At 46.4% G+C, this 20,000-nt stretch overlaps 1 protein-coding gene across 1 annotated transcript in view; it reads left to right on the forward strand.

The window, feature by feature from the left end:
- fars2 (phenylalanyl-tRNA synthetase 2, mitochondrial) overlaps window positions 1-11,848 on the forward strand; it is a 101,106-nt gene extending 89,258 nt beyond the window's left edge. Inside the window, exon 11 of the mRNA XM_070553519.1 lies at window positions 11,309-11,848. Within this exon, the coding sequence (XP_070409620.1) occupies window positions 11,309-11,447 (139 nt within the window). The 3' untranslated portion in view covers window positions 11,448-11,848. The remainder of the gene's footprint in view (window positions 1-11,308) is intronic.
- The last annotated feature ends 8,152 nt before the right edge of the window (window positions 11,849-20,000 follow it).

Genomic DNA, 20,000 nt, shown 5'->3' on the forward strand with positions numbered 1-20,000 from the left:
CGCATCAGGCCTAAGAAGGTTTCCTCTTTTTACTCCATGATCAGTTTGTTGTCCCAAAGAGCCAGAACCTGACCCCAGATCAGCTGTGAAGTGTTCTGCTGAACCCCGTCGTGATAACGGTCACATGGTCAGCTCTTTAAAAGGAGTGATGAAGGAGGAGGAGGAGGAGGCAACTGAGTGCATTTGTGAGTCACGATAAACACTCATCATGTTTCCTGGTGTTGTAGCAGATGGACAGTAGGCGACACACACACACACACACACACGCACACACACACACACACACGCACACACACACACGCACACATGCAAACACTGACAGAGTGAGTTTAGGGGACCAGTCGCTAGGTGATAGAGGGTTAGGGCTGGGACGATGATCAGTTAATCATACAATAGATGAAGATGAAGTCATTAATTTTTCCAGCCTCGATATAAATGTCCAGCTGTGTTATTATCATGTGTGAGTGAATGACTGCGCTGTGGAGCGCTTTGGGAGGTTGCGCTATGCTAACACAGGTCAGTATTATCATTGCTGCAGTGCGGGTGTGGCTGAACCTGGAGAAGCCGATGTGTGTATTGTTCAGAGAGAGAGGGTCTATTTTATTGTGAGAGTGAGAATCCTTTTTGATTTTATTTTATTTTATTTGTTTGTTTTATTTCTTTATTTAGAGGTTCTGGTTCTGGACATCCCAATGTTAAATAAAGGTTATTGTTGCATTTTAAAGGGTGTCCTTGCACTATTATGATATAATATTAACATTACTTAACTTATTTGGGTCTCGATAATGTTGACAATCATATTGTTTATCGTCAATAATTTGTTGGACAACATTTCATTCAGCAAACTTTATTGTCCGAGGCCCAACTCTGATGTTGTGTATGACCTGAGCAGGCTTAAGACTCGCCTTGTTAGCTTAGCTTTTAGCTAATTATTATCTATGGTTTATTTGCTTCTATTTTAAGACAGTTTTGTTATATATTTATGTTTTTATAGGGTGTCTGTGTGTTAGTCAGTGCGGTCCCGCTGCGGCGGCGGTGTCTGAAGCCTGACTGGAAACCATCCAGCAGGTCGTTTGTCTCCAAAAATCTGTTCATCTGGATCAAAACTGCACTTTCAATCATTTCCCCAATGAAGGGAGGTTAGAGATGGGTCGTAATAATAACTATTCATCACTAAGGAAACCAGTTTCCTTTTCTTTAGAAGGGATAACCCTGACCCACGTTTCCAGGGATTTGGGAAAAACACCGGACATTAGGGAATAAAGCAGTAACTGTGTTGGGAGTTTAGTTACCCTCTCGACATCAGAACACAGGAATGGTTCTTGCTGGTACTACTGGAGTCAGCTGAGGTGGCTCTCGGTGTTTACAGAGGGAGCTCCTCTGGAGCCCTGGTGATGATGAGCTACACTGTAGCGACAGCTGCCCTGGGGCACACTGACACCACCGGTCCTTCTGACCAGCACCAGCAGGCGAGGTGGGCTAAGTGTCTTGCCCAAGGACACAACGACAGCCACAGACTGGCGGGGCGAGCACTGAACTCCAGCGCCACCATCGTCCCATGAAGGCCGGTAGATTCCGGTTCTTGTCGTATTAAATACAAACGCTTCAGCCAGAGGCTGAGTTTAGCTTTCTGAACCATAAAAACGTAGAAGTTTGAAGCCAGGAGAACGTTAAACGCTGCATCTGATCTTTAATCCCAAGCCCGTCCTCTGATCAATACTCTTGTTCAGATTAGTTCAGGCCCAGAAGTTTTCTGATGGTTTGGAATGTCGGCCGGATTAAAGGAGATTCTGGGATGGAGCAGGAAGATGAAACAGTCTCTCTGCTGGTCCCGGTAGACCTGTTAGGCTGCAGCCTGATGAATCCTTAATGAGTTCAGACGGGTTCTTCTGGGACCCAGACTCCGATCAGGTGATCGGGTTGGGGGGGCTGTCTGGCTCCACCGACAGACACGATTGCTCCTGCTGGGGGGGGGGGGGTCCTTTACATTTCTAACTCTGTCGTAAGTCTTTGTCTTTCTGGACGGGTTCTCCGTATACAGAACTGGTCCAAACCTACAGAACCACTAACTTTCCCAGACTAATTAGTCGGGGCTACATGTGGGTCGTTTTAGAACCACAGCGGAAACTGGGTCAGTATTCCACATGTTTGATGGAAGATGGTTGGTCCAGAACCAAGAGTGAAATGGGGATATCGCGCCTTCTAGAGTCCTGGAACCCCCCAAGGGTTCAGTCATTCACCCATTCACACACACATTCACACACTGGTGGGGATGAGCTACAATGTAGCCACAGCTGCCCTGGGGCGCACTGACAGAGGCGAGGCTGCCGAGCACTGGCGCCACCGGTCCCTCCGACCACCACCAGCAGGCAACGTGGGTTAAGTGTCTTGCCCAAGGACACAACGACAGCAACAGACTGAGAGGGACTCGAACCAGCAACCTTCCGATTACGGGGCGAGCACTTAACTCCTGTGCCACCATCGCCCCTGAGGAATCATCAAGATAGCAGGAACCATCAGGATAACTGAGGAATCATCAGGATAACAGGAATCATCAGGATAGCAGGAACCATCAGGATAACTGAGGAACCATCAGGATAACTGAGGAATTATCAGGATAACTGAGGAATCATCAGGATAGCAGGAATCATCAGGATAACTGAGGAATTATCAGGATAACTGAGGAATCATCAGGATAACAGGAATCATCAGGATAGCAGGAACCATCAGGATAACTGAGGAATCGTCAGGATAACTGAGGAATTATCAGGATAACTGAGGAATCATCAGGATAGCAGGAATCATCAGGATAACTGAGGAATTATCAGAAATCCTGAGTCTGTAACGCTGGTGTTTTACGTAGATGGTGAGGCTCTGCTGAGGTCATGGGAATAAAGCTGTTATTTGAAGGAGGATTCCTTCTGACGGGAACGTCATGTGGAAAATGAATAAATAAATGAAACTTAACAGAATCACACTGATCCAGCAGACTGAGGCGGAGCGGCTGGCTCTTCGTGGAGCAGACTGACGACACTCTCCTCTCCTCTCCTCTCGGCTCGGCGGCCCGGCGTGAGCTGCCTGTGATCTATTAATACATATGCATGAATTAGTCAGAGCAGCTCTGCAGCAGTTAGCCAGCTGTGCAGGAGATCTGGCTGTGGTCTGGAAAATTCACCAGGATTCTGCCCACAATCTGGTGCCGCCGAACGGAAGCAGAGCCCGAGTCACTCCCTGAAGGCCAGACTCTGCACGTCCTCCATGGTGGAGTCAGAGGTCATGGTCTGGGCCTTAGAGTGAAGCTGGGCTGAATAACAGGATCTCTGCTGTAAGCATGATCAATGCGGAGGAAGAATGTTCCACTAGTTTTATTTTTTTATTTAGATAGAAACAGAACAAAAAGTTTATATTATTCCTGATACTCAGGACCATTATAAGGTTTAGGCTCCGCCCCTTAGATATTGACCCATTTCAGAGAACCAATCCCATCCTTGTGAGAAAGTTTTAACAGAGTTAAGATCCAAACATCCTCCAGTGAAAGAAATCACTGTGTGTGTGCGTGCGTGCGCGCGCGCGCGTGTGTGTGTGCGTGCGTGCGCGCGCGCGCGTGTGTGTGTGTGTGTGCGTGCGTGTGTGTGTGTGTTTGGTGTACTACTAGTATGTGTGTTGCAGTACTAGCATGTGTGGTGTAGTACTATTATGCATGGTGTAGTGCTACTATGCGTGTTGTAGTACTAGTATGTGTGTTGTAATACTATAATAGGTGGTGTAGTACTAGTATGTGTAGTGTAGTACTGTGTGTGTGTGTGTGTGTGTGTGTGTGTGTGTGTGTGTGTTTGGTGTACTACTGGTATGTGTGTTGCAGTACTAGCATGTGTGGTGTAGTACTACTATGCTTGGTGTAGTGCTACTATGCGTGTTGTAGTACTAGTATGCGTGTTGTAGTACTACAATAGGTGGTGTAGTACTACTATGCATGGTGTAGTGCTACTATGGGTGTTGTAGTACTACTATGCATGTTGTAGTACTACTATGCATGTTATAGTACTACTATGTGTGGTGTAGTACTACTATCATCATCATCACCACCTTTATTTATAAAAGCACCTTACAGACATGTATCATGTCACCAAGGTGCTACACAAGACTAAACTAAAAACATAAAACAAAGAATATATAGGAACCCAATAAAACAATTAAAAACAGCAAAATACAATACATACAAAACATACAAAACTATGTGTGTTGTAGTACTACTATACGTGGTGTAGTACTACTATGTGTGTTGTAGTACTATTATGTTTGGTGTAGTACTACTAGTATGTGGTGTAGTACTAGTATGTGGTGTAGTACCACTATGTGTGTTGTAGTACTACTATGTGTGTTGTAGTACTATTATGTGTGGTGTAGTGTAGTACTACTAGTATGTGGTGTAGTACTAGTATGTGGTGTAGTACTACTATGTGTGTTGTAGTACTACTATGCATGTTGTAGTACTATTATGTGTGGTGTAGTACTACTAGTATGTGGTGTAGTACTAGTATGTGGTGTAGTACTACTATGCGTGGTGTAGTACTACTATGCATGTTGTAGTACTATTATGTGTGGTGTAGTACTACTAGTATGTGGTGTAGTGCTACTATGCGTGTTGTAGTACTACTATGCATGTTGTAGTACTATTATGTGTGGTGTAGTACTACTAGTATGTGGTGTAGTACTAGTATGTGGTGTAGTGCTACTATGCGTGTTGTAGTACTACTATGCATGTTGTAGTACTATTATGTGTGGTGTAGTACTACTAGTATGTGGTGTAGTACTAGTATGTGGTGTAGTGCTACTATGCGTGGTGTAGTACTACTATGCATGTTGTAGTAATATTATGTGTGGTGTAGTACTACTAGTATGTGGTGTAGTACTACTATGTGTGTTGTAGTACTACTATGCATGTTGTAGTACTATTATGTGTGGTGTAGTACTACTAGTATGTGGTGTAGTACTAGTATGTGGTGTAGTGCTACTATGCGTGTTGTAGTACTAGTATGCGTGTTGTAGTACTACAATAGGTGGTGTAGTACTACTATGCATGGTGTAGTGCTACTATGGGTGTTGTAGTACTACTATGCATGTTGTAGTACTACTATGCATGTTATAGTACTACTATGTGTGGTGTAGTACTACTATCATCATCATCACCACCTTTATTTATAAAAGCACCTTACAGACATGTATCATGTCACCAAGGTGCTACACAAGACTAAACTAAAAACATAAAAACAAAGAATATATAGGAACCCAATAAAACAAAAACAGCAAAATACAATACATACAAAACATACAAAACTGTGTGGTGTAGTACTACTATACGTGGTGTAGTACTACTATGTGTGTTGTAGTACTACTAGGCATGTTGTAGTACTATTATGTGTGGTGTAGTACTATTATGTGGTGTAATACTACTATGTGTGGTGTAGTACTATATGTGGTGTAATACTACTATGTGTGGTGTAGTACTATGTGTGGTGTAATACTGCTATGCGTGTTGTAGTACTAGTATGTGTGTTGTAATACTATAATAGGTGGTGTAGTACTAGTATGTGTAGTGTAGTACTGTGTGTGTGTGTGTGCGTGCGTGTGTGTGTGTGTGTGTGTGTGTGTGTGTGTGTGTGTGTGTGTGTGTGTGTGTGTGTGTGTGTGTGTGTGTGTGTGTTTGGTGTACTACTAGTATGTGTGTTGCAGTACTAGCATGTGTGGTGTAGTACTACTATGCATGGTGTAGTGCTACTATGCGTGTTGTAGTACTAGTATGCGTGTTGTAGTACTACAATAGGTGGTGTAGTACTACTATGCATGGTGTAGTGCTACTATGGGTGTTGTAGTACTACTATGCATGTTGTAGTACTACTATGCATGTTATAGTACTACTATGTGTGGTGTAGTACTACTATCATCATCATCACCACCTTTATTTATAAAAGCACCTTACAGACATGTATCATGTCACCAAGGTGCTACACAAGACTAAACTAAAAACATAAAACAAAGAATATATAGGAACCCAATAAAACAATTAAAAACAGCAAAATACAATACATACAAAACATACAAAACTATGTGTGTTGTAGTACTACTATATGTGGTGTAGCACTACTATGTGTGTTGTAGTACTATTATGTGTGGTGTAGTACTACTAGTATGTGGTGTAGTACTAGTATGTGGTGTAGTACTACTATGTGTGGTGTAGTACTACTATGCATGTTGTAGTACTATTATGTGTGGTGTAGTACTACTAGTGTAAATTACACCACATAAGTAGTATTACACCACACATACTAGTGCTACACCACACATAGTAGTATTACACCGTGTAATACTACTATGTGTGGTGTAATACTACTATGTGTGGTGTAGTACTAGTATGTGTGGTGTAATACTACTATGTGTGGTGTAATACTACTATGTGTGGTGTAGTACTAGTATGTGTGGTGTAATACTACTATGTGTGGTGTAATACTACTATGTGTGGTGTAGTACTACTATGCGTGGTGTAGTACTACTATGCGTGGTGTAGTATATTAAACATTGTTTTGCTTGTCTTCCGGCGGCTGAAGGCTCCTCCTCCTTCCTTCCTGCCCTCTGATCTCCTCCATCACCTCCGTCTGACCGTCCATCCCAGTTAGAACAGATGTAAGAGGTGAGGTTAACGAGAGCCTCCAGTTCACGCTCGCCGGCTAACAGAATACTGATGGATTAGTGCTGAGCTCCGGGCCGTGCTGGAATGGATGGAGGAATCAGGGGAGATGGATAGGAGCTCTTTGAAGGAGGAATTAGGTTGAGCTATTTGTTCAGCATCTGTCCGTAGAAAGATGGAGGCAAGAGGCAGAATATTGACTGAACTTTTGTGATCTTGGTAGGAAAGAGGATTGATGTGGGGGGGCGGGGGGTAGTCAATAGCTCAGAGTTTTTCTCAGTTGCTCTTAAGCCCGTATTACTGTCTAATATCTACCGACGAATATGTTTATTTCTGCCGGAGTTGCCAGTGGGTTAGGGTTAGTTGCAGGTGATCATTTACACTCTGCTGACTAGTTAATTGTTTGCTGCTGAATGATCAAAGTAAACTTAGGCAGATTTCCCAGAAGCTGCTCTCAGATCAGTTTGGACTTCAGAGGGGAGTGTGCTGTTTACCACCGTACACCTCCTCCCTCCTCTGGGGTTTTAACCAGATCAGATCTCATGGTTTTCCTGACTCTGAAGGCATCGTGGTGCTTTCAAGGTCATTGGCAGCAGTGGGGAGCTCCCTGCCGCTATTGATCCTCCTTTTCTCTCCATCTGAAGTAAAACCGGATCTCCTCTTTCACGCTCGTCCATCAGCATCCACTTATCGCCATCAAATACTGCACTCCTCTAGAGTTTATCCTCCCCATCCCTTCATCCCTTCATCCCTTCATCTCTACATCTCTTCCTCCATCTGCTGAAGTCGAACTGTTTTGTCTGTGATGCCTTCAGCCTCTCCTCCTCCTCTGACCGTGACGAAGCTCCGGTCTCTTCCTGTCATTAAAGCGTGCTGTTATTGAACATCTGCTTCACTCTTAAGTCGTTCCTCTTGGAACTATCTCAGTTTTTGAGCCTTAATTAGTACTAATAATCATCTTTTCCTACAGAATCTGTTTTATTCTACAATAGCAGATGATAAATTTAAGTTTGATGTGACTTATTCGCGAGGGTCTGCTGGGAACGTTTGGCAGAGTCTCCTGTCAGAAGGAGCTTCAATTCCCACCTCTGACAGAACTTCCAAAATGTTCCGGGGGAGGCGGGGGACATTGAGTCTGAATGGACCCTGTTCCATGCCTCCATTGTTGAGGCGGCCGACTGGAGCTGTGGTCGCAGGATCGTCGGTGCCTGTTGCGGTGGCAACCCCCAAACCTGCTGGTGGACACCGGCGGTTAGGGATGCTGTCAAGCTGAAGAAAGAGTCCTATCAGGTCTTTTTGGCCTGTGGGGCTCCAGAGGCAGCTGACGGGTACCGGCAGTCCAAGCGGAGCGCGGCTCGGATGGTCGCCGAGGCAAAAACCTGGGCATGGGAGGAGTTCAGAGAGACCATGGAGCAAGACTTCCGTACGGCTTCGAGGAAATTCTGGTCCACCATCCGGCGCCTCAGGGGGGAAAGCAGTGCGCTATCAACACTATCTGTAGTGGGGACGGTGTGCTGCTGACCTCTACTCAGGACGTTGTGGATCGGTGGGCAGAATACTTCGAAGACCTCCTCAATCCCACCGACACGTCTTCCAGTCAGGAAGCAGAGTCTGGGGACTTTGGGTTGGCCTCTCAAATCTCTGGTGCTGAGGTCACTGAGGTGGTTAAAAAGCTCCTCTGTGGCAAGGCTCCAGGGGTGGATGAGATCCGCCCAGAGTTCCTTAAGGCTCTGGATGTTGTGGGGCTGTGTTGGCTGACGCGGCTCTGCAATCTCACGTGGACATCGTTGGCAGTCCCACTGGACTTTCAGACGGGGGTGGTGGTCCCCTTATTTAAAAAGGGGGACCGCAGGGTGTGTTCCAACTACAGGGGGATCACACTCCGAGCCTTCCTGGTAAGGTCTATTCAGGGGTTCTGGAGAGGAGGGTCCGTCGGATTGTTGAACCTCAGGGTCAGGAGGAGCAATGTGGTTCTGGTCCTGGACGTGGAACACTGGACCAGCTCTATACCCTTAGGGGGGTCCTGGAGGGTGCGTGGGAATTTGCCCAACCAGTCTACATGTGTTTTGTGGATTTGGAGAAGGCGTTTGACCGCGTCCCTCGGGGGCCCTGTGGGGGGTACTCCGGAAGTATGGGGTACCAGGCCCCCTGATACGGAGGAGTTTAAGTATCTCGGGGTCTTGTTCACGAGTGAGGGAAAACTAGAGCGTGAGATCGATAGGTGGATTGGTGCTGCATCTGCAGTGATGCGGGCGTTGTACCGGTCTGTCGTGGTGAAGAGAGAGCTGAGTCAGAAGGTGAAGCTCTCGATTTACCGGTCGATCTACATTCCTACCCTCACCTATGGTCATGAGCTTTGGGTAGTGACCGAAAGAACGAGATCATGGATACAAGCGGCCGAAATGTGTTTTCTCCGAAGAGTGGCTGGGCTCTCCCTTAGAGATAGGGTGAGAAGCTCGGTCATCCAGGAGGGGCTCGGAGTAGATTTGCTGCTCCTCTACATCGAGAGGAGCCAGTTGAGGTGGCTCGGGCATCTGGTCAGGATGCCTCCTGGATGCCTCCCTGGTGAGGTTTTCTGGGCACGTCCAACCGGGAGGAGACCTAAAGGTAGACCCAGGAGACGGTGGAGGGACTATGTCTCCCACCTGGCCAGGGAACGCCTTAGGATTCCCCCGGAGGAGCTGGCTCAAGTGGCTGGGGAGAGGGAAGTCTGGGCCTCTCGCCTTAGGCTGCTGCCCCCACGACCCGACTCCGGATAAACGGATGAAAATGGATGGATGGGTAATTTTTTCAGTCCTTTTATATAATAGCAATAGTCTGACCCACCTCTAACCTATAAACTGGCATGTTGCTATTTAAACCTCAACTATAATCACAACTAACTATAACTAGTGATAAATCTAACTAATTATAAGTGTTACTATTTTAACTATAATCATCTTACGTTAAAGTAAGTAGTTATAGTTACATATTATTTTTTCCTGAAAATAATTGAGTACGTTTCTACACTGTAAAAGTAATTAGTTACCTGGAAAAGTAACTGACACTACTTTTACGTTTATAACTGAACAGCTGTTTTTGTCTTCATTTGCAGTTGTGACCAATAAGAATACAGTTAATACCAGAATAGGAATTACAGAGCTGTCTAATTGCTGATTAAATGTTAATGTGGCTTGCCATATTAACCCTCTCTCTGCCCGCGTGTGCGTGTATGTGTGTGTGTGCGTGTGTGTGTGTATGTGCGTGTGTGTGTGTGTGTGTATGTGCGTGTGCGTGTGTGTGTGTGTGTGTATGTGTATGTGCGTGTGTGTGTGTGTGTATGTGCGTGTGCGTGTGTGTGTGTGTGCGTGTGCGTGTGCGTGTGTGTGTGTGTGTGCGTGTGTGTGTGCGTGCGTGTGTGTGTGTATGTGCGTGTGCGTGTGTGTGCGTGTGTGTGTGTGTATGTGCGTGTGCGTGTGTGTGTGTGTGTGCGTGTGCGTGTGTGTGTGTATGTGCGTGTGCGTGTGTGTATGTGCGTGTGTGTGTGTGTGTGTGCGTGTGCGTGTGTGTGTGTATGTGCGTGTGCGTGTGTGTGTGTGTGTGTGTATGTGCGTGCGTGCGTGTGTGTGTGTGTGTGTGTGTATGTGCGTGTGTGTATGTGCGTGCGTGCGTGTGTGTGTGTGTGTGCGTGTGTGTGTGTATGTGCGTGTGCGTGTGTGTGTGTGTGTGTATGTGCGTGCGTGCGTGCGTGTGTGTGTGTGTGTGCATAAATACGATGTGTAATTGTGTTTTTGTCTTCATTTCTTTACTCTGACTCGCTCTCTGACATTTTCTCCAAATGTTCTAATGTTCAATTATTCATTAGCGTCAGAGGCAAAGGGCGAGCTACCTAGAGAGTGAGTGGAGAGAGAGAGGTGTGTATAGGATTGTGTTTTAAGCTGTTGTGAGTCACGTCATCAGCTACAGCAGGAGAAAATCTAAAGATGAAGGATGAGACGGGAGAGGCGTCGTGACAGCGATGAATAAAAGATGTGAAGCAGAACCGGGAGGAAGCGAGCCAATCAGAGGCTGAACGAGAGACTTCACGTAGAACGGCTACAGCTAGCTCATGGATGCCACTGACCCTAACCCGGTTACACGAACAACGTCTGAGAAGCTAATTCCCACCGCCTCCCTGAACGTGGAAGCAGTTTATGTGTTTTTCCATCCAGCCGCTACAGCGTGACGCGCTAGCGTCCTTCATGTCGTCAGTGAAAACCAGACGTGTTCCAGTTCCACGCAGGAAGGGTGGAGGCCTGTGTGGTGCATCATGGGAACGTGGGTGCTGCTGCTGCTTCTTTGTTTCTCTGTGTTCGTCGTTCCACCCAGACACCATCAGTTGCTGGAGCACCTCTCATATGACCTAACAGCTTGCCATACAGGCAGCTCCTCGCTCCACACTTCTGCTCCTGGAGGCCGTCCGTGTTCTACTGGAGAAGCTGTTGGATGTGGAGAACGTTCCCCTGGTCCTAGGGAGGGGGGTGGCCTCTGAGACTCACCAGAACTAGGATCTGACTGTGTGTGTGTGTGTGTGTGTGTGTGTGTGTGTGTGTGTGTGTGTGTGTGTGTGTGTGTGTGTGTGTGTGTGTGTGTGTGTGTTTTCAGGACCGGAAGGCGGAGTCAGTGCTATTGCATCATCTACCGCCACATGGAGCGAACTTTGACCCAGCAGGAGGTCCGACAGGTCCACGAGCAGATTGAGCGTTGTGCGGAGAGCGAGCTGGGTGTGCAGGGCCGATACTGACTCACACACACTCACACGGGCCGTCGGAGCTGTGAAGCAGCTTCTTCTCGTCTCAGCTGTGATGCATCGCCGCAGGGAGAAGCGGCGTCACGCTCTGCTGTGATGATGCCGCCGGCCCTTCGTCATCAGCGCTCCTGTGTTCTTCAGGCTGGAACGTGTGAATTTGACGGGTGTCACCTTTAATTTACACAAACATGGTCTACGTGTCGAGTCCCGCTCCGGCAGCTGCTGGTGACGCGTTAGACCCCACGGTTCCGGTCTCTGACGGCAGCCGGACCCCAGCAGCTGTTCTGTTACTGACTGGACCTGGTTAGGCACCAGGATCAGGGTTCTTTTATTTTGAAAGGGTGTGTTTGTGTGTTTAGGAGGATAAATAAATAAATAAACAACATTCATAAAGATTCTCTGTTGTTGTTTTTATCAGAGTTTATTTTTACCACTTCCTGTCGCTGACCTCATCGTGTTCTGGTTAGGGTTAGGGCTACCTTTACTAGCTGGTAGAACTAGTGAGGATCTCCTGCTCCTGGTTTGTTATCCTGGGATGAGGTCTGGGATGAAGCCTCTAACCCTAACCCAGAAAGAGATGATGCAGCCGCTGCTCGACTACACCGACATCATTAAGTCTTTTACTTTGACATCTCTTTGAAAACGCACCTAGCAGCTTCACAGAAGCCATCATCAAACATTCCTTCCCCACGGACTCTCAAACACGCTTTGTCTTCTGGAAAATTCTGTTTAAAGTTCCGATAATTCCACTGTGCTGAGGTGGGATGACGGAGGGAGCAGCAGGAGGTTGTCTGGGTTGACGGTGGGCGTACAAAGCCCGGCAGCGGGGTTACTTCAGCTCGTCTTCGTTCACGTTTCTGCTCGTTCACTCATCCAGGTGTAACCCGGGTTAAAGGATGCATAAATAGTAAAAGATAAGTAAAGTCTAAGAATATAAATATCAAAGAGTAAAATTCATTTGTTCAATTTTCTTGTATATTAAAAAGATCAAAGTTCATGTCAAATGGGTAAAAACATGTTTGCATTGTTTAAAATAAGTTATCTTTCTTTTATTGTGAATTGCTTGTGAGAACTGTAATTTCCTACGGGGATATGGTCTGTGAAGGTAACACAGCGTGGGGAAGAAGAAAAAAAAGAGGGAAGAGAGAGCGCGAGAAGAGATGGTGGTGCGTGAGTTACACGGACTATCCCGAGCAGTTAGCTTGTTTTTATGTACTAGTAATAAGTGTGTTTTGACTTTTCGGAAAGATAAGTCACAGTGTCGGTAAGCTAGTGACATAACATGTAAAGTTTCAGCGTGAGTCTGCTGGACTGTGTGTTTACTGCGGCTGTGCACGCATTGAGTTAAAGTGAGGCTAACACAGCCATTAGCTAACAAGGACTACTGTAGACTGCCGTTTCCTAAAGTTGTGGAACTTAAACAAGCTGCAGAGGATCGTTACCGGACTGGATAGCGACAGACAGACACCAGATAGTCACTCTGAGTACCTCTGGCAACGTGGGAAGCTAAAAACAAGTAGCTTGTGGAGCACGTGGAGATCACGGACCTTCCTCATCTTTGGCTACTGCGTTCAGAGCGGAGTGCTTTTGAAGGAGCTGAAGACAACCTGTTGCCTGGATTAATCTGGTGGGAATTGCACGTTTCACAAGGTACTGAGTTTATTTATTTATTTTTGCTCGTTGAGTGAAGAACTTCCGGTTTGGAGATCGTTTGGATTTATACTGGAGCAAGACAGGCCTGCAACGTAGGGTTTATCTCTGCCGGCTTTAAGTTTAGTTTGGGACTATAATTGTTTTATCACTGGTGGTTTATACTGTGTATGTGGGGATTCTGGGTACACTGGGTAAATTGCTGTGGGTGTTTTGCTTTGCCTGAATACTGAAACCTGCCATTTTATTATTTTATTGTTTTCATTGTTTGGTAAATTAAAGGAGGGTTACATTGCTCTACTTTACATGGTGTATGATATGATTTACTGCACTGTAGACACTAGTGTTCATTTTCGCGTGTAGTGCCATTGTTAAGGAATAAGCTTCATTGATCCCAGAAACAAAAGAAAAGTTAATTTAAGAATATCGTACGAGAGTACACTAAAAAAAGAACCCAAAGCCCATTTATTTAATGGTATTGAGTAAATGAGGGCTACATAAAATGGAGGCACCGCTGGGATGTTTTGGGTCTCATAGAAGCATTAAAGGGGCAACACGCTAAAAAAAAAATTAAAAGTTAACCTACAGTAGCTAGTTTATATTTCTTAGTATTTTTGTTTATTGAGAGTATGGCAGACCACACCGGGCTTGCTGCAGAGCTGAAGAGGTGGTGTCGGGGTGAAGGTTTGGAGGAAGCTAAAGCACTCTTGGTTCTGGTTCCAGAAGAAGTGGAAATAGCCCAGATAGAAGAAACCATGGAGACTATTAAGTGTCTAGAGCGAGTCCGGGTTAGAGGGCGCTTGTTCCACACCCCCTTGAGCTGCCTAATGGTTCTCTGCGAGTGCAAACAAAGTATACCTAAGGATAATGTGCCCAAGGAAGTGCTGGACCCGCACACTGGTGAAAAATGGCCGATAGTGACTCTTAATGAATGTGCCGCTCCTGACGATTTTGCTGTGAAGTTGAAGAGTCTCTTAGACACTGAGGGTAGGACTATTGAAGACCTACAAAGATTATTTATCAGCCCTGCTCCTCCGCAGCCCAGCTCTGATCCTTCCATAAACTCCACGGAGTCTGTCTTGCAAGCAGTTGGTGATTTTTTGGAGAAGGCACATAAACCACAAGCAGAAGGTGGTTATCGGCGTTTGAGGCTGTTTTCAGGGAACTTGCCAGTTCCCCTTAGTGAGGACCCCTTTGACCATTGGCTTGAGCAGGCATGGCTCATGGTAGAGGAAAGTGACTGTACAGACAAGGAGAGAAGGCGCAGGCTGATGGAGAGTTTAAAGGGGCCGGCGTTGGAGATTGCCAAATCAGTCCGTGAGTCAAACCCTGAGGCAGGCCCTGTTGAATACCTGGAGGCTTTGGAAAGCGCATTTGGCAGTGCTGAGCCTGGAGATGATCTCTATTTTGCTTTCCGCTTAATGCAGCAACAACCAAGTGAAAAACTGTCTGATTTTCTGAGGCGTCTGGAAAGGGCCCTCACTAAAGTTGTCCAGAGAGGAGGATTTCAAGGTTCTAGCAAAGACAAAGCGCGCCTGGAACAACTTCTGAGAGGGGCCGTCGCTTCCGATCTCATGCTAATTAATCTGCGCCTGAGAGAGAGAAAATCCAAACCCCCAACTTTCCTCCGACTCTTAAGTGAGATTCGCACAGAGGAAGAGTATGAGGCATCAAGGAGAAAGCTAAATACCTCAGTCCAGCATGTACAGACAAAACCTTCAGGGACTGGCAATGCAGAAATACAAAGTCTCAAAGCTGAAGTTAAAGAGCTTAAGGCCAAGTTAGCCACCTGCATGACTAAGGCCCCTGATGTCATAGATAAAGATGTGTCCTCAGTGCAGTCAAGTGAGCACAGTGACACCAAAGAACTGGCTGCTTTGAAGAAACAAGTGAAAAGACTGCTGCAGAAAGTAGCCCAAAGAGATACTGCTCCAGACTCCTCTTTAAAACTGGCTACCGTGGCAGCAGTAGAGGCTAACTCAAAGACAAGGACCCCTTATCAGAACAGAACACCTTTGGGTGAGCAGTTCTGTTACCGTTGTGGGGAAAATGGACACTTTGTTGCAAAGTGTCAATCCTGAAAATCAGAGCAAAGTTATACGAAAGCTCATCCAGACTGTCAAAACACTGAAAGAAAGTGCAGCTACTTCAACGAGTAATGCCACTGACACTGACTGCCATGTCAAGCAGGGTCTTCTGACTTCTCCGACCCCAGCTGGAATTCCAGAAGGACTGATTGGGCCCCCAAGTATTGTGCCACTTAAAGTGAATGGACAGCCCTGTGATGCCTTATTTGACAGTGGATCACAGGTCACTATAATATTTGAGTCCTGGTACAAAGCTCATCTGCCTTCCATCCCAGTGCATCCGGTCACTGGTCTCAACATTTGGGGTTTAAGTGAGTCCAATGTCAGTTACCCCTACCTTGGCTATGTTGTGGTAGATGTTGAGTACCCGGCTGAAGTGACTGGCACCAAACACACAGTACCAGTCCTTGCCCTGATCTGTCCAAGCCCAAAAGAAGAGCAGATTCCTGTCATTGTTTGCACTAACACCAGCCATGTCCGCAAGTTGGTACAGGAATGCAGAAAAGAGGGGCATGACATAACCAAAAGCCTGGGCATACAAATTCATAGGGAGTCGCTACCCACATTCACAGACTCCATCACCCTAGGCTCTCAAGATGACCAGGTTGGCTGTGTGACTTGGCAAGGTTCAAATCCCTTGTCCTTACCCCGGAAAAGACTTGCAAATAACCTGCAAAGTTCGTTTTCAACAGACAGTTGGCAAAGAGATCTTGATGTTTGACTCTTCTCCCTTAGCTCCTCTGCCGGGTGATGTCCTGCTACAACCCATGGTTGTGCCCGCCCATGCGGTACAAGTTAACAGCTTCAGGATCCTGGTGCAGAACCATTCAGCCAGGGAAACCACTATCCCTGTTGGAACCGTCATGGGTCACCTTTATCGCACCGAAAGCGTCATCTCCATGCCAAGCAAAGAACCAGAGATGATAGCCTTTGACAGCAGCCAGATCGACTTTGGTGAGTCTCCTGTGCCTGAAGAGTGGAAGGACCGGCTTAGACAGAAACTAGCGGAACGCTCCCACGTCTTCTCAGTCCATGAATGGGATGTTGGCCTTGCAAAAGAGGTGGAGCACACCATCCGCCTGGCTGACACAAGACCTTTTCGGCAAAGGTCACGTCGATTGGCACCTGCAGACATAGAGGATGTTAGAAAACATCCGCAAGAGTTACTCTGTGCCGGCATCATTAAAGAGTCCCGTTGCCCCTATGCGTCACCGATTGTAATTGTTAGAAAGAAAAATGGAACCATACGGATGTGCATAGACTACAGGCTCCTTAACAGCCGGACTGTGCCTGACCAGTACACGACCCCCTGCATTGACGAAGCTCTGGATTCTTTGTCTGGGAGCAAATGGTTCACAGTGCTGGATCTGCGTAGTGGATACTACCAGATTCCAATGGCAGAGGAAGATAAAGAGAAGACGGCGTTCATCTGCCCCCTAGGTTTCTTCCAATTTGAGAGAATGCCGCAGGGAATAACAGGAGCACCTGCGACTTTCCAGCGTCTAATGGGAAAAAAAGTCGGAGACATGAACCTCCTCCAAGTCCTGGTATACCTGGATGACCTGATTGTCTTCGGAGAGTCGCTGGAGGAACACGAAGAGCGGCTCATTAAAGTCCTAGATCGTCTTGGAGAAGCAGGACTAAAGATCTCCCTGGACAAATGCCAGTTTTGCCAGCCACAGGTGAAGTACCTTGGGCATGTGGTGTCTGCCCAAGGTGTCTCTCCTGATCCGCAGAAGATTGAGGCTGTTACCACCTGGCCTCAGCCCCACAATCTAAAGTCTCTGAGATCGTTCTTAGGTTTCTGCGGATACTACAGGCGATTCATTGCTAACTATGCTGCCATTGTGAGACCACTCACTGAACTGACCAAAGGTTATGCTCCGACACAGAAGAGTAAGAAAAAGAGTCCAGACCTCAACAAGTCCTACTTGAACGAGTCAGAACCCTTTGGAGATCTGTGGGATGACTCCTGCAGCAAAGCCTTTCAGCAGATCATCCACTGCCTAACCCATGCACCGGTATTAGCCTTCGCTGATCCTACCAAGCCCTATGAGCTCCACGTGGATGCAAGCTTCAAAGGACTGGGGGCTGTCCTATACCAGCTACAAGAAGGAGAACTAAGGCCGGTTGCATTTGCCAGCAGGAAGTTAAGTCAGGCTGAGAAGAGGTACCCCATACATCAGCTGGAGTTCCTGTCATTAAAGTGGGCTGTGGTGGATCGCTTTCATGACTATCTGTATGGAGCGCGCTTTACAGTGCGTACAGATAATAACCCCTTGACTTATGTTCTGTCTACGGCGAAGCTCAATGCCGTGGGACACAGATTGTTAGCTGCTTTGTCCACATATGACTTCGATGTCCATTACCGACCAGGCAAGCATAACATAGATGCAGACATCCTCTCCAGAAACTTTGACACTGACACCGAATGGGAGACTATACCGGAGGCAGCTGTTAAATCCATCTGCAAAAGAGTACGAGTGTCAGAAAGCCCAGAGTGTCCCACCAGATGTGTCGACCAAACTGGGGCTTCCCCGAAATGCATCCCTGACATCTATGCATTTCCTCTTACAATGGAGTTACAGTCACTGGAACACGTCTCAAAAGCTGATCTCGCTAAGGCACAGAAAGAGGATCCAGTCATTGGTCCAGCAGTCAAAGCTGTCCAACAGAATTTATGGACAGGCAACAGTCCGGAGCTGTCGCTCCTAAAAAGAGAGAAAGATAAGCTGACTCTGCTGAGTGACGGTCTGCTCTACCGCATCACCAAACGTCACTCAGGGGAGGAGGTCCGTCAGCTCGTCTTGCCAAAGGTGTATCATGACGTTGTGTTGAGATCGGTACATAATAACTCAGGACACCTCGGCATAGAGAGAACTCTGGATTTACTCCGTCGCAGGTTCTACTGGCCAAGAATGTTGCAAGACATTGAGCACCATATCAAAAGTTGTGGTGAATGCATAACACGCAAGACTCCTGCCCAGAGTGCCGCACCGCTTCACCAGATCTCCAGTAGTGGACCTATGGATCTGGTGTGCATTGACTTTCTCTCAATGGAGACGGATTCCAAGGGCATGAGAAATGTTTTAGTGGTCACCGATCATTTCACCCGCTATGCCCAGGCATTCCCGACCAAGAATCAGACATCTCAAACAGTGGCCAAAACCTTAGTGGATAAGTTTTTTGTCCACTATGGCCTTCCGGCTCGTATCCATTCAGACCAGGGGCGAGACTTTGAGAGTCGTCTGATTAAAGACTTGTTGAAGAACATGGGGATACGGAAGTCGCGCACTACTCCGTATCATCCGCAAGGAGACCCGCAGCCAGAGCGGTTCAATCGAACGCTGCTTTCAATGTTGGGTACTCTAAGCACAGAAAAGAAACGTCAGTGGAGCCAGCATGTCCCTTATTTGGTCCATGCTTATAACAGTACAAGATGTGATGCAACTGGTTTTTCACCATACTTCTTAATGTTTGGTCGTGAAGCCAGACTGCCAGTGGACTTGTGCTTTGGGACCACAATTGACAAAGCTGAGGAAAGTCACTCACGCTATGTGTCAAAACTTAAAGAAGATCTCCGTCAAGCTTACAAGCTAGCATCTGAGACGGCAGACAAAGTTCATCAGAAGAACAAAAAGGGCTATGACCAGAGAGTTTGTTTCCAGTCTCTAGAAATAGGAGACAGAGTCCTACTGAAGAATTGGGGTCTCAAAGGGAAGCACAAGTTGCAAACAAGATGGAGTCCAATACCTTACCAAGTTGTTGAAAAAATGCCCAATCTCCCTGTCTACCAACTGAAGAAGGAGAATGGAAGTGGTCGTCTAAAAACAATCCACAGAGATCACATCCTTCCCATTGGCCAACATGTGAAATTGCCAATCCTTGAAGAAGGCAATAACTGTTGTGACAGACAAAAACAAAAGGGCAAGAAACCAAAGCAGGCCACAGTTGTGTCTGACCCTCAGCTGTCCCAGGATTCTGATTCGTCCTCAGAGAGTGAATACTATGAGCCTCAGAGATACGGTTACTCTCAAGAAAGAGTAAGAGAAGCACTAAGACAGGCTCTTAGATCCCAAGCAGTGTCACAAGAGGATTGTGCAAGTGACCAGGACAAGGTCAGTGATGAAACTGCTTCTGATGAGAGCAGTGAAAATGAGGAACTGCCACTGGAGGATGGAGACGTTAATCAGGACAGTGAGACTGAGCCCGACCAAATGGTGGATATTCAGGAGGAGTCTGACCAAAATGAAGAAGATGATGAAGATTCTGCCCCAGAACCTGATCTGGATCACAGAACAGCCCGGTCTGACAAAACTCAGAAACCAAATACACACCGTAATCTATTGGGTGACACTCCTAAACTAAAGCCTAAGAGACCGATTAAACCAGTAGTTCGTTTAACCTATGATGAGCCAGGAAAAGCTAAAGATCAGCCTATCACTATTATACATAGAGGGGTTGTTATCACTATAGGCAAAGACTAAGAGCCATAGTGTAAAAAAAAAAAAAGGGTCATCCTACTTCCCAAGTTCTTGTAGTTCCTTGGTAGTCTGTTGAGGACACCAGACATTTAGTGGGGGGAGGGTGTAACCCGGGTTAAAGGATGCATAAATAGTAAAAGATAAGTAAAGTCTAAGAATATAAATATCAAAGAGTAAAATTCATTTGTTCAATTTTCTTGTATATTAAAAAGATCAAAGTTCATGTCAAATGGGTAAAAACATGTTTGCATTGTTTAAAATAAGTTATCTTTCTTTTATTGTGAATTGCTTGTGAGAACTGTAATTTCCTACGGGGATATGGTCTG

This window comes from Nothobranchius furzeri, chromosome 7 (assembly GCF_043380555.1).
Source record: "Nothobranchius furzeri strain GRZ-AD chromosome 7, NfurGRZ-RIMD1, whole genome shotgun sequence".
In the NCBI taxonomy this organism is placed as follows: Eukaryota; Metazoa; Chordata; class Actinopteri; order Cyprinodontiformes; family Nothobranchiidae; genus Nothobranchius; species Nothobranchius furzeri.